Here is a 15,682-nt window from a genome sequence, read left to right as displayed (position 1 = left end):
TTGTATTTGACTTTTAGCTATTTAAGGTGGCCTATGCTAACATTCTCTCCTATAATTCAATAATACTGCATTAGTGGAAATTACATTTCAAAGTTCTTGCAGTAAAGATCTGCATAGTCTAAAGTTAAACTGGTAATATTCATTTCCCTGTAATACAGATTTTTTTTTAGTTAGCTTGTCTATACACAGTATGCATTGCCAAAACTTAAATCTCATAGCCTATAATTAGGCTTCTAAATCTATCATCAGGTGTATAAATAAAGTGACTGCTATTCTAATAAAGAGAATAACCTTAAAACTTACTCAAGTTAGGACAAAATTCAACCATGTTTGTTTAGCTGTTTAGATACACATTTAGGCCCAACAGTTTTAAGTTTGGAGTTTTTTAAAATACTTTAATTGAGGTGGGGATTTCTCTCTTCCTGTAATAGTTGTTGCTTTGGTTATCATGAATCCTATTTTGCAGGAATTGGAGTACTCTAAAAACATGTAAAATCAAACTAAATTAACACTTCAATGTAATGAAGTCAACGTCTTTGGAGTTAGCTTTTTGTCATAGCCATTAATGACCTTTTTCATATTAGTCTAAAGTTGTCACAACTTGGACAGTAAAGTAAGTCCCTTAAGATTGGTCTAGTAGAAAGAAAGCAAGTGAAAAGATTTGAATTAGTGACAGTTTTCATGCAACTTAAACAGCTTTGTCACATATAAAAGAACTGCGTCATAATGCAGTACAGTTATAGAATGCTTTCTTATTTGATTGGTTTTTTGGTGAAAAATTTCTCTACTGTACGCAGCATGAGTAGAGTATGCTATTGTGTGCTCCTGTGGAGACTTTTTACAGATTTAATAGCCTACAGGAGTAATCTATAACTCTACAGTTCAAATCTTGTCTAGAAATGTGTTCTTCAAACACTTTTAAGCATTCCTAAGAAATCCAAATTTTGTTCCTAATGGCAATAATAATGAGACAATGACTGTTAGATGTTGTTCCACTTCCATTTTTCTCAACAAAAAGGAAAAGCGCGTAAGTCATCAGTTACAAAGAAAAAGAATTAAGTCCTTGCCTTCGAGTCTTGCCTTTGATAGACTTGCTAGCCACATGATTCTCCTTACTTTCCAGATTACAGGAAGCATTAACTATTGGCTATGAAACTTGTGACTGTATCTTGCTGTATATGCCAAAACAGGGATGGTAGTCTCTAGTATCTGTGTTTTTATTGCTTAGATGCCAATGTCTGCAGCAAACTAATATAACAAAAGTATTAATTCATCAAGCTTTTTATACTCGTGTGTATCCATCTATATTGTTTTACTTTAAAAAACATGCCACATTATTTGCCCTCATTAAATATAGGATTATTAAAAAGTAATATCCTGAAGTCTGTGGTTTTGATGCTATGCCATTAACAAGGTATGACACAAGATTCCAGCTTCTATTTAGTAGCATGCCTATTCTTATTTTTTCATAATTGTAAATTGCTTTTTCAGAAGCAATATTGCATCAAATGGTTTACATGCTCTTGCATTTATTTTACCAAGAGATTTTTCAGAAAGTGATCAGTGCTTCTGTCTTAGTTCCTGAGTTCAAAGAAAAATAAGATTCCAACTTCCTCTCAAACTAGTCAAGGAGGTGCAATCTGTTTCAGTAGTAGACGAAAATACGTTTGTTCTAGGCAGAACTTCAGTGATGGGGATATCTTTGCCATGTTTTGCCTTAGTGAAGTCATCATAAGGTAAATGATGAATAGAGAAGATGGACTAATATTTTCTACAGTGTTTAACTGATTTTGTTTGTTTGATTTCCAGATATATACACTATATATAAAAATAAAATTTGGGCCCGGAGCCTTCTTGGCAAATACAACATTTCTTTTCTTTAAAATGTACAACGTATGTTAAAAATCCCTTTTGTTTATGTTGTTGTTGTTTAATCATGAATTTATCTCCTAAGAATAGAATTAATCTAAGTAGAGTGTAGGGATAGCTTCTGTTTCCTCAAACTGAAAGACTAATAAATCTGCACGAATGGAATTCAGTTTGAATAAGCACATACTAAACAAAAGCTTATTTGAAATGTTATAGGAAGAAACAAACCTGACATTTTTGCAAAACAATTTAATCTGGGAGGATGAGGAACTAAAATCCCATGTATAGACAAGTGATTTCTTTATCTCAGTCACTTAATCTCTGAGTAGACATTAGTTGTATGTTTTACTAGTCTGTTTTTTGACTGTTGTAGATGTTTTTAGTAGTGTTGGCAGAGAGCCTGAGAAGACAGACCAGATAAGAGTTCACATTTGCCTCTATGGACACATTTCCTCAATCTCAGAACACTAACTATGTTTGTGTAGAAGTGTGCAAAAAAATATCCTGAATGTTTTCATACAATTGTAAAATAAAGACATAAGCTTTTCGGGCCCCTTTGTCCTACAATTACATTCCATGAAAACGTTAAGTTAATTTTCAACAAGTTAGTATGTATTTTCTTCATGCACTTCAGTTTTATAACATAGATGAGTATAATGATTGGAAATCAATATAAAGAAACGCTTTAATGAAAGGAAATTGGAAAGTCCACAAGACTGTCATGTTCGGATATTTTTAAAATAAAAACGAACTTTAATTTAATAAAAGACATTCAAGATTGGTGCAGTTATTTGTTCTTTCATGGGCTAAATTGTATTAAGTATTTAAAACACCAATTTAGAACATGCTTCTTGATATAAACTGCCTAAAGTAAGTACGTTACAGGTGAATTCACGTACGTAAGTTCTTAAACTTTTTGTTCAGTAACTCCAATTGATAAAGCCTGATATAATTTTAACAAATTAATCCTATGAAGAATCTGCTTCATGCTTTAATGATTTAGTACATGATTATTCACTGAATAGAAAAGAAGGCATGAATTATAACAGATGGGGAAAGGTTTAATGAGGAGATTGAAATGGGAGGTTTGTTTCTGCTAAGCCAACAATAGACAATTAGTCTTTACAGTCTCAAGTTAATAAGATTATTTCAATGTCACTGTCTTTCTATCACAATGGAAACTCACTAATGGAATTTATTTGCAAACAGAGCAGAATATCCTGGAAAACTTTAAAAAGAAAAAACCTTTCTGCTTTTTTCAGACATGCATGTTGCTCTAATTTAATGATCCATAGATCTACTAGTCCGTATTAAAATGAACAGTTGCATATACACCTATGGTGTGACTTTATCTATTCCGCAGCTGTTAAACTTACATGTTATTGGCAAGTTTACTGGGTGTGTAATTATTATTATTGCCATGTGTTACACTCTCACTTCCTGGAAAAGAAAAAACTGCATTCTCTGCTGATCTCAGTAGTAGTTGTAGAATTTTACATCATTAATGCCTTTACCAGAAATCTAAGAAAACATAGAAGTAAATTTTTAAACAGACTTTAAGAATCTGAAGTAATTTTTTCCATTTGGCATGAAGTATTTTTTAATTCCAGCATTGCATAACAATGTATCAGATTAAATGTTCCTTACATTTAAGAAACAGTGTCATTTTAAGGTAAAGCAGGCTGACTGTTATTTTAGAAATTCCAGCGTAATCAGTATGTGTAGGAGATTACACACACGTGTTTAATCACTAGTATTAACATTAAAGTTCCTAGAAGTTTGTTCTAGAATTTTGCTGAGTTTTGGCCTGGAATACATGCAAGTGCTGCATATGTAAGGCTTGCGTTGCAAAGCTATAGCAGTGAATGTGCACAGTATGTCATGGGGAGTTTACAGAACTTTTTAGAGCTATCACAGCAATATACTTAAGTAAGATTTGTTTTGCACTTTTTTCACTTTAACTCCTTTAAAGCATGCAGTTAAATGATATATTATGAGGTGGGTATTTGTATACACTACTATTTTATATTTTTATTTAGAGAGAGCAATTTTGATATTATTTCATAAGGCAGGTTATGACAACATTAAAAGAGAAAGATCTTATTTAATACTAGGTGAATCATTACATGTATTATTCACAATCTTGTCTTTAAATAACAAATGAAAAATATGCTTCAGCCATAAAGCAAAAAAAGAACCTAAAAGGTAAGTGGGAAATAAAAAGTAGTAATATAGAGAGAAAGAGAAAAGAACATTTCTAAAAAATCTGAAGACTGTGCAAAATATTTTCTGAAGTTTCATCCTATCTTTGCAGATGACAAATATATTCATATACACAGGCAATTTCCTGCATATCTGATAGATTGTGTTGAATAGCACAGAACACCTATGACATTTCTTGTCCAGGCTGGCAAGTAAAATTTTAAGATTCTGACTATTTGTGTGTGTAACAGATTAAGAAATAAAACTTAAAACCCCAAAAGTCCTAGCAAGTGTAATCAATTCTGCTAACGTCACAAAGTGAATGTTGCTTTTCTCATGATCATCTCTGAGATTATTCCAGTAAAGAATCTCCCTGAATCTCCATTTGGTTAAGCCTACGATTTCCCAAATATTACATAGTTTCCCTCTTAGCCTCTCCGAGACTCATTATTTCCTTAATAGTCTCACTACACCTGTGCAGCAGCTACAGTTAGTGCTTCCTTTCTTGCCTTGAAACTGTTGCACAGTTGTTTTTTGTAGCTCTAGACCTTTGTAGAATGAGAGCTCCTTCTTTACAGATACCCTGGTTCTTTTTCTGCCCTTTTCCTTTCACTCTTGCCAGTTCAGAAATCTCTTCAGTTCCTGAAGAGATTGCAGTTCACAACCCGTCTGTCCCCTCGTTTTCCCGAAACATACTTTCAGTTCCACCCAATTGCCGCCTTTGCTGTACAGATACTATGCTGCTTCTGTTTAAAAATTATAGAGCTGTGATGACCACTATCTTCAGTATTTGCTTGAGGGTTTTCTTTTAAAGCTATCTGTATTTAGTCTGATACGTAATTTCCTTCATCTTGGCAGATGACTTTTTTTATAATAGGATTTCAAAGGTAAGGCTATTTTATAGATCACTCTTTGTAATACTTAGGAAGCTGTAAGGACTTGCATTTAGAATTTGGGTGAAAAATTCCAAAAGGTGGTTCAGATCAGGATCTATATTAATTTTTTGTTTCCTCATTGTTTTCAATTCCTTATGCTGATCAATTCTGATGTATTTAACTCTTCTAAAAATACAAGTACTTCAGACTGAAAATAGGATTTTTAGGTAATTAAAAATAACTTGTACTTCAGATATTTCTCATTATATCATTTCTAAGAATTTTTCTAGTTTAGAAAAATTTACAGTTTAGTTGTAGTTCAGTTTCTCACTTGATTAAACTCACTCCGTCATAATTTAGATTCAAACGATATTATAGCATCTGTTTAATCAAAAATATTAGAATCAAATACTGTGCATATCATTATAGTATAAACAGATGATTTCAAATGTTAAATTTGGTGCAATCAGGTTTCACAGGGAAAATTTTTTTATGAAGTTGCCCATCAATGCTGACAAGCTAGTGTTACAGATCCCCTCATCCTAAGCCTATCATATATCTGATGAAGTTTGGCTCCAATCTTATAATTTTCAAAAGATGGTGATGAACCAGTTGTTTCATATTTACTGAAAAATATTGTTTGTTGTTTGGCCAGTAGAGTGCTCTTACCTGGCCCAAAAGTAGAAATATTTCTGAAAACATACTGTATTAGCCAGTTATCTTTTGAAGGAGCATTGAACACTGTATCGTGCTTAATTATTGGTTACAGGAATTGCATGAAATTGTAGGCTTGAAGCTCTGAATAGAACCATAGGGGAAAAAATAAGGTGCATGTGGACTGACTCCCTGGTGGATTACTCTCCTGTTCAATGACAGTGTTGCATACTGTAAGGATCCTGGCTCTAGATTTGATCCTACTAGAGCTTGATCCATTCCAGCTTGTTAGCTGGGTGAAACAAACGGAGAGTGATGGTAGTTTACCAAAAATCTAGTAGCTGCAGAGCGCGACTTGTTTATTTCTGTACATTTTCTGTCTAAACATAGAAGCTTTTTTAATGACCTTTGCATCAGTAAAGTATATTCATTGTGTATTGTTTGTCTGCTGGCATAAGTGTTTTCAGGAAGGGGACTAAAAAGGCATTCCGTTTCCCAGGAGGCGAGTAGTGAGTTGCTGCTGTAGTGCCTGAAAACTACCCCACAGAGATGAGGTAGCTGACCTCAGCTAGTATTCTTGGAATGCAACAGCACAATATAAAAACTGTCTGAATTCTGAACATCTTTTGTGTTTGCAACAGCTACTTTTAGATAAAATAAATTAAAACAGCTGTGTTACCTGCATCAGAGTTATTTTATCCTGTTGGTATCCAAGCATGGCAATAATAAAGTATGTGTACTATTTTTGTTCTCACTCCATAACATCATTCTTTTTTAACTTCTCCAGCTATTATGCTGTCCCTTAATTAGTTCTATTTCTCTGTATCAGATTACTATCCTTTTCTATTTTTTAATTTTTAACCTTTTCCTGAATCTTCACAAGAAGCATGTGTTTGTGAAGAACAGCAGAGGTGCATTATGCCATTCTGCATCCTTTACCCCTTAAACTCCTGACTCTAGTAAAAATGTTTCTCTTGCTACCTTATTGCATAATAGTTTCATACACAAAGGTTAACTGTCTCAGCTGATATAGCGTGGCTATTTTCAGCACCAGAGATCTATTAATTGCATTCTTATTCCTTTACTTGGCAACCTAAAATGATTTCTTAAACATCTTAATGTGGTGCATGATAAATCGCATAGGAACTATTCAGAATTCTTTTGCTGGAATGTAACTTGCCATTGCTGCTAACATCTTGAGCATCTGTTGCTTGTAGCACATCTCTATACCAGATATTTTGGCTAGCTTACTAGTTCATGAAACGCAACCAGAAGGTTTGTTTTCTTGAAGGCACATTGGTAGCTTTGCTGCAACCACAAGAAGCTTTAAGCTTTGTTCAGGCTATACAGTGGGACTTTCAATTACTACCCCATGCTTTTTCGACATTCTGCTTTCTTTACCCAGTTAGAGCATGGTTTGCTAACATTCTGCATGCTTCCAGCTATTGTTACTTTTTCTGTTCATCTACAAATTATGGAAACAAGTAAAATAAGAGCAGATAACAGTAGGATTTAGCTCAATTCTTTGGTTTTGTCTTTTGTAGAAACATAAAGTGTTTGAATTCCAAAACACTTTCCAATGCTTATCAGTGTTAAACTTTTCAAGCCAGAATTAATGTTTATCTTGCACTAATGTGTGAATTGTTTTTCCAAAGAATTTTACCAAACAAAATTGTACCAGCTGTCCACTGCAGGAGATGAAAGCCAGATCACTAGCACTTGTTTTGGGGGCACCTTGATTTGATGTTTTTTCTGATAGATTAGAATTGCAATAATGATCATCTCAACTATTTCTCTAATGTGATTTACCTGTTTTCCATGTGCTAATAACTCATCTGACCTTTACATCATCTAAAAATTTTTGAAAAATTCTAAGTGAGCTTTTTGCCACTTTACATTCCTTACAGCCAAAGCTTGTGCTGTCTTTTCAGTAATACTTTTTATATGTAATTCTGGAATTATTTTCCAGAACTACATTGCTCAATCTTCTTACTGTTTATTCCAGAAATTACTCAAGTGGCCTTTACAGGAGTTCGGAAACTTCTTGAAGAACCTGAAGTACCCAAGTATTGTGAAATCTATTTTTTATTTTTCTTAATAGGATGCAGCACAGATGCCAAGCAAGCTGAGGAGCAATCTGCAGCTGCAAATGAAGAACTTTATCCTTTCTGTAGGGAGCCAAGTTATTTTGAAATCCCTACAAAAGAATTCCAGCAACCTTCACAGGTAGCAGAGAGCACTATTCATGAAATTCCAACAAAAGACACCCAAAGCTCCCATGCAGCAGGTGCAGGGCATGCTTCCTTTACCATTGAATTTGATGACAACACTCCAGGAAAAGTAACAATCAAAGATCACGTGACAAAATTCACATCGGAACAGCGTCACAAGTCAAAAAAGCCTTCTTCCTCCAGTGGTCAGGACCTGCCTGGGCTTCAAACAGTGATGATGGCCGCAGAGAGCAAAGTAGCGGATTGGCTAGCACAGAACAATCCTCCTAGAATGATATGGGAACCAACAGAGGAGGATTCCAAAAGTATTAAGAGTGACGTTCCAGTTTACTTGAAGAGACTGAAAGGTAAAGTGAATAATTCCAGCTATGCTTATTTCTGAAAGCAACGATTCCTCACCAGCATCCAGTGAGTGGATCCCTGAGCCCTTGCGGAGTTCAGTTGAAATCACAGATACTCCACATGCGCACAAGGATCTGTGCTGGGAAATTTTATTGCAGTATTAAGTCTTAAAAAGAGGATAGAGAACCAAATCCTGAATCGTCTTACAATAAGTATACTAATTGGAGATATTCTAGTACAGCTGAAAACATCAGGTATTTAAAACATTGATCTTGAAAGGGAAAAGGAAAAAACCCAAACCTTAGTTAAATTTTATATATTTCACTTTTTCCCATGCATTACTTTAAAAAGCTGAATTGCTTTTTAGAATCAGAGCTGTGAAGTTCAATTTATGCTTTTAGCAACTCTTCCAATAGCATATGTTCTGTGAATATTCATGTGCTCTATGGAAATCATTTATTGCAAAGAATACATCATACAGTTATTCTGACTAAATCGATCATGTATGATGGAGTCAAGTTTGAGTCAGGAATCTGAAATAGACGAAGAGCTTCAATTTTTATACTAAGCTTGCAGAATGTTGTATTTATAAGAATGCTGCTGTTGAATGGAGTTCCAGGTGATTATACATGTTCATTTACTGCAGACAGTGACGCTTCAAATAAAATTAAATCAAATGTTAAGTGTGAAAAGTGTACTTCCTTTTGGATGCCACTTAGCAGAATAGAGAAGAGAGTAGTTTTGATGTTCAGGTGAAGATTCCAGTGACATTCAAACTTTCAGAATGAAAACTTCTGCAGAACTTTTTCAAGTCTCTTTTATTTTCGGTTTTTAATTTCAGCGTCTTAACTCTGCAGTTCCCTTTTTTCTTCATTCTGTGACATTATCATGTCTAGCTCTTTAACCGGCTGGGACTGGGTACAGTGTGCTTTGTCTTACTGATCAGAAGTCTGCTTTTTTAAGGCTGACTCATCTAAATTAAGCTAAAAAATAAAATTTTGAAAACAGGATTATATCAATGTGCTAGCATTAAGATAATAGCATAATATTTCTTCTAGAGTATATCACAGAGCATTCTTTGGTCTTCATGATACTGTATTATATTCATGAACATTCTTTAAAATATTAGCCATGTCACTGTGGTAAATAGGAAGGGTTTTGTTTGCAGGGCCTTAGTCTTTTCCTAGCAGAAACTCCTGAAAGTTTGATAAAATTTCATCTGAAAGAGGTGTAAGTTATGGGATGCATATGGCCATAATAAATATCTGAATTTTGTAATCTTCTGTGATCTGTTTGTATTCTCACTCATTACTTGTACTTTTTTAAATCATAAAGGTAGAGAATATACCTAGCCACTTTGAAAGTTTGATTTAAAAAAAAAAAAAATCTTTTTGGTTTTTCTCCTCAGCTTTTTCTTGCAATATCCTGTACTGAAATCAAACTGCTAAAATTATGTGTTATGACTTTCACTGTGGTGTTGATATTTATTGTTATTATTTGGAAGTATATGAACCATCACATCATTTTCTTAGGCACTGTACAAATAAGTAGCAAACAGGAATGTAAGTTAGGATTTCAGCTGTGTATTCAGTGCTATTAGTCTGATAAGTAAGGTTTCCCAATATGTGATTACTAATTAACCGAATAGTAGCTGCATATCCTAACTATGTAAGTGAGAAAACCTTAAAAAAAACTATCCTCTTGAAAATAAAAAAAGATAAATTGTACATTCTATGTATACATGAGTAAGACTTGATCCAAAAGAGTTCAAAGAAGTTCCCAGGAACTGAGCTAAAACTTAAAAGTGTAGACACTTCCATTGTACATGAAGTTGCTCTGAGTTAAATGTGACTTACTGGGTATGAGTATCCAGCCTTCCATGCATTTTCAGGTGTTATTACAAGGTATATTTATATGCGTATATATGATTTATTAAATACGTATTCCTTATTCATAGATCTCAAAGTAGTTTGTGGAATTAATAAGTAATAACAACCATTTTACATGCATACATCAGATGCTGAGGGGAATGAATGATGGAAAAACTCATTGTACTTCTTGGAAAGAGTAATAAAGAATTCATTCCAATTTTCAGTAGACATTTCTCATGATAAACTGTCGTAAGTGTGTGAGGAATCCAACAATATGAACTGTGGCTCTCAATGGCTATTTTCAGCTACCAGAAGGACTATTGTAGGTTTTTCTTTTTTCTCTTAACCCTGCCTAAAATGTTTCAGTAGTCATTTGAAATCAACTGGCTGTGTAACAAAATTAATATAATTGGGAAACATACTACAGTACAGCTGGTAAAATACTGGCTTTTGTAAGTCACTGATAAGTATTCACAGATGAGAATTTTGGTGAAAAGGGTAATTGAAACGCACTGCTGTTGCTGATCAGCTTATAAAGTGTTTCATTGTTTGACTCATAGCAAGTTGAATGCATTACCAGGAGCTGTGCAAAATTTGCAGAGCCAGGTACTGAAAGCTGTTGCAGTCTAAACAGAAAACCAATTTGAAATTCTTTCTTTCTTAGTTTGCCGGTTTCTTTTGTATGTGTTGGGTTGGTTTGTTGGGGGTTTTTTGTTTCATTGTGCTATATATTCTTTTGCTTTGCTTGTAGGGAATAAGCATGATGATGGTACACAAAGTGATTCAGAAAATGCTGGTGCACACCGGCATTACAGTAAGCGGGCAGCACTTGAAGAACACTTAAGGCATCATCATACAGAGCTGAAAAAGTCACACCAGAAAGTCCATTCCGCAGAAAAGCAGCAAGAGCAAGCCGGTTTGAGTCAGACTGCCTTTATGATTGAATTTTTTGATGAAGACCATCCTCGAAAGAGACGTTCTTACTCCTTTTCTCAGAACGTAGGAGCTCTGTGCCCAGAATCTCCATCTCCAACACCTCATGCGCGAGCTGAAAGAGTGAAACCTACGTCAGGAGAGAAAGCAGTCCCTTCATCTGTGCAAGCTAGCTCATCGCATCTCAGAGCAGTACATGGTGTTCATGCAAAACTTTTAAAACAAAAATCAGAAGAACCCTCTGCTGCATTACCTGTCTTACAAGCTGCATTGTTAAGGAGTTCAGGAAGCCTTGGCCATAGGCCTAGTCAGAACCAGGAGATGGACAAAAAGTTGAAAAGCCAACATATTTCTACTGCTACTGAAAAGGACAATGAGGATGACCAGAGTGACAAAGGTACTTACACTATTGAGTTGGAAAATCCCAATTCTGAAGAAATGGAAGCCCGTAAAATGATTGACAAGGTGAGAAACCTAGAACATATACTGATGTTAAAGTGATATGTGATGTGTTGGCAACAGTCTACCACTTAAATTCTACTTATTAAAGCTGCTGCAATAATACAAGTTTTTAAACCAGTCTATAATGACAAAATATGGAATGTCATAAAAGCAGCCGCAGGCATTTGGCTAAAAATTATTCCTGTTTGATACTGCTGTTCTTTTAGTTTGGTAGTTTTAATGCGTTTTCAAAAGATTTAAGTACTGTAAGAATACTAGGCAACAGATTTCAATTAGCTGGTATTTTTATGAGAGTTGTTAGATTTGAATTTATTATGTCCCTGCGGAAATACTCACCTGTTCTTAAAATCCTGTGGTCTCTGTAGTTTTCAGTATATAAATTGGTTCCATCCAAATTATCATAGCGAAATAGATTGTAAGTGTTTTCTGTACTTACAAGTAATTTAAATTTCAGCGTCCATTACAAAGAGTAAGTATAAGAATGCTTTCGTTTTCCAAAAATGTTTATATGGTAGCAGTGTCATTTTCTTAGTTTGAATATAGGTATATGCATTAGGCTTAGGAATCTTAAGATGACCACGTAACTTTTGCTTCTTGGTAACAATTTAAATAATAATAAAAATAACAATACAAATCGTATTTGCAGTTAAATAACTGCAGATAACTCTTTCTTTGGATTCAACAGGAAGATATGGGTAGGAGAAGCTACGTTTGATCATTTGGCTTAACTGACTCTTGAAGAGGATTTTTTTTCTGTTTTTGTTGTGTTTTCCTAAACAATCCATTTTGGTAGAATGCTGGCAACCAAATCTAGGCAATTTTTTGGCCAATTTAACAGGAAATTCATTGCTTACTTGTTATAGAATTATCTAAGGATTGATTTTGTGTGTCTAGAACTTTTTCAGAGCTGAACAAATGCATCAGCCAAAATTCATTCTAAATGTATTAAACGGTGAAAAATATTTTTTGAAAGACAAGATAGCTTCACTTTTTGATTTTGTAGAAAAATGCTGACATAGTGGAGAAATGGGAAATTTTATTACAGATGGTTTTATTTTATAAAAGGTGTTTATGGAGCATTTGGGAGGGGGGGATTAAAATAAAGAGAATTGCCTTCAATAAAATCATAAAGATAATGGTTTCACCTCTTATGGATTCTGAAAAGGAGACTTTTGTCTTTTTTGAGTCAGTATTCAAAGAACTTCTGAGAACTAAAAGCATTCCAAAGAAGCAAGTGAATATTAAAGAACGTCATTGCTTTGACTTAGTGACTACAAATATCTACATTTAATTCTTAAGTTATAAATCTTCAATTAAATTGCATCAGAAAATGTGTAAGTCCTGTTTTTGCGAAGTATAGTTCTGCAACAGGGTTTATTTGGAAACCAGAAAAAATAATAACATTTGGAAATAGACAATTTATGTACTTTATAAGAATGTTAATGCTGTCTAATGTTTAATAAGTTTTGAAATTCTTTGTGGTCTTTAATATCCGTTCAGGATATCCACAGTCAGTTTTTTTGTTTGAAACAAATCTCTCCTATTACAGGAGAGATTCAGGAACAGGAGGTGAATGTAAGCGTTAGGGATGGTGGTAAATTATTGGTTAATATTCTTAGTGTTGTATAAAAAGCTTTTGGCTATCATAAATACCCCTTACTGCCAACCTAAAAAGTGTCACCACTAAAAATTAAAGATTTACTAGGAAGTAAAGCAGAGGTGTTTTTCCTTTGAGGTCTTCTGTATCTTTTCACTTAGTATCTGTACTGAAGTATTATGAACAGTATGTTTTACACCCAGTTCAAAGAGTCCTGCTGCACAATTCTTATTTGATTTGGTAATATGAAAGAAGTATGATACTATTTTTATGAAGTGCAGAAAAACAGTCAGTGAAGAAAATCAAAACCAAATGGAAGCCAAAATTTCTTCCTCCAGCTGAGCTCTGCTTTGCTTCCCTCCTATTTTAAATTGCTAATGCTGTGGGTTCTGTTACTTTGCTGGAGGTGGATAAGTGAGGAATAAGACAAGGAGTTTTGTTATCCTGTTGACTGGTGTGCTGCTTTATTGAGGATTTAAGAGAATTATTGGTATACATTTTATCAATAATTCTACTATAACCTCTCTTTCTTTGTTGGCCAGTCAGTCCTTTTTCTCAGCAGTTACGATGCCTGCTCAATTGAGTCTCATTTAAGAGTGTCTGTTGGGTCAAAAAATCAACTGAAATTCAAGAGTTACAGTTGCTAGGATTGGGGTGAAAATGCACTACAAATAGCAAGGATAACTTTCTAAAACATTTGCACGAATAATGCAGTCTTGTCAGTAACAATTTACATTAGAATGGTGCTAAGATCCATGTCTGGTTTACCTGCAGAATTTCCTACAGAATAAAATACTTCCGGGTTTGGGTATTTTTTCCCTTTTACTGCAAGAAAGGGTGAGAATGATGGAAATATCCCAAGATTACTTTCAATGCGACTCGTTCACTTGGGAAACCTTAGCCTTGGCCTTACTCCTGTAGGCAGAGTCTACTCTTTTCTCTGGAAAGGAACATAGGAGCAAACCACAAATGCAAGAGTGGCATTAACTTGCCAAAAATCAAGGTGTGATTAATAATGCTTCTTTGAGTTAAGAATCCAAGAGAGGAAAGCAGGAAATCAAAGTTAAAATTCTCAGAAAAATGGAAAAAAAAAATCTATCTATATAATTTATAAAAAAAAAAGGGGGGGGGGGAGACCTTAATGTTGAGCTATATTGTTTCCTTCAAAAGTACCATTTTTGCTTAATGTAGCCTTTTACCAAAGATTCTAGGAAATAGACTCAAGGAAAATAGATACTTATGTGAAATGATTTTAAAAATCCAAAAAGGATGCTGTCCTGCTTATTCAACATCTTGATTTCATTTAGATTGCTAAGGATCCATTTCTTCCTCTGCTACTCTTTCAGTCTCTAAGAAAAAAGTATTGTCTCTACAGCAGAAAAGGAGTAGAATAACAAACAACATATTCTTTTTTTTTCCCCGACCATTTTAAAGCCTGGCTTTTGAAAAGAGAATGTGAGAAAGATACAAAAATAATCAGAAGAAAAGAGGAAGACATTTTCTAAGTAACAGAGAAAAGCTTTTTAGTGAGACACTCTTCCCTAAGAGAGAGCTGTAATCATTTATCTGCAGTGATGACTGTCTCGGAGTGAATGTCTGTCGCTTACCTAAAATGAAAGATTCCAAAAACAGTGAGGCTTGTGTCTTACACAACTTTCAACACCTAGATAACTTGCTGAGCCAATGAAATTAAAATCAGACAAGATATCAAGATCTGACAGGCAAGGTCGCTGGAATAAAATCAATTTATGTAAATGCCCGCAGAGACTGAACTGAGTAGGAAAAGAGAAATTTGTTAAATTGTTTGTAAAGTTGCAAGATTTAAAAAAAAAAAAAAGATTTGATTTTAGGGTGAAAAGATAAAGTACATCATAAAAATAGTAAGCAGATAGTTTTCAGTTGTAAACATAAAAAAAAGATGCAAGACCTGTACACACCTGGAGTCCTCCAAAGTTTGTTTCGGTTTCACTTGTATGTCAATCATTTGGATTGATTGTATTTTAAAATCTTCTATGCTTAGATCAGCCATGATAGGAACTGATTTAATTACTTAGTATTTCAGGAATAATAATAATTATTTCTTCTGTGCTGTTGTTTGAATTTTATTCATAAATCTTAAAGATATTGTCAGAGGAAGTAAATATCACTGCCTTGTGGCCAGCTTTGAACAGGTTACTTATGTTTAGAATTGGTGTGTCATGTCTCTCGGAACAAAACAAACATCTTGGAGAATAACTAAAAAAAAAAAAATTAAAAAAATTAAATAATAAGTAAAAAAAAATTAAAACCATCAAATTTTGAAGAGGTTAGGAGAACTCTCCGGCTATGTTATTAGGCAGAGACAGAGAAGCAATCATCATAAGATTTCATAGTTGTTTCTATTTTAAAATATAATACATATACAAGTACATGTCCAGGACAAGTATCAAACCATGAAACTATCATAGAAGGAAAATGGGTATGGCTTAGGGGTTTTTTTGTTTGTTTTTGCTTAAGTGAATTTCATGTCATGATATTTCTGAATGGAAAGATTTGTCAGAGTTCCCATTGTAGAGATAGTGATTATCATTTGCAAACAGTTGCAATCTTCAGCTGTTACCCATTGTAACTGCCTTCTCTCCTTAGTCAATTAACTGGTGAAAATGC

General features: G+C 34.1%; 1 protein-coding gene across 6 annotated transcripts in view; it reads left to right on the top strand.

The window, feature by feature from the left end:
• CEP170 (centrosomal protein 170) overlaps positions 1-15,682 on the top strand; it is a 105,931-nt gene that overhangs the window by 39,045 nt on the left and 51,204 nt on the right. For all 6 annotated transcript variants that reach the window (XM_076334208.1, XM_076334207.1, XM_076334205.1 and 3 more), the window contains 2 exons: positions 7,702-8,178; positions 10,796-11,442. In XM_076334208.1, the coding sequence (XP_076190323.1) occupies positions 7,702-8,178; positions 10,796-11,442 (1,124 nt within the window). The remainder of the gene's footprint in view (positions 1-7,701; positions 8,179-10,795; positions 11,443-15,682) is intronic.

Source organism: Aptenodytes patagonicus, chromosome 3 (assembly GCF_965638725.1).
Source record: "Aptenodytes patagonicus chromosome 3, bAptPat1.pri.cur, whole genome shotgun sequence".
NCBI classification, from domain to species: domain Eukaryota; kingdom Metazoa; phylum Chordata; class Aves; order Sphenisciformes; family Spheniscidae; genus Aptenodytes; species Aptenodytes patagonicus.
The sequence above is the reverse complement of the archived record's forward strand: the minus strand, read 5'-3'. Positions and strand labels throughout refer to the sequence as shown.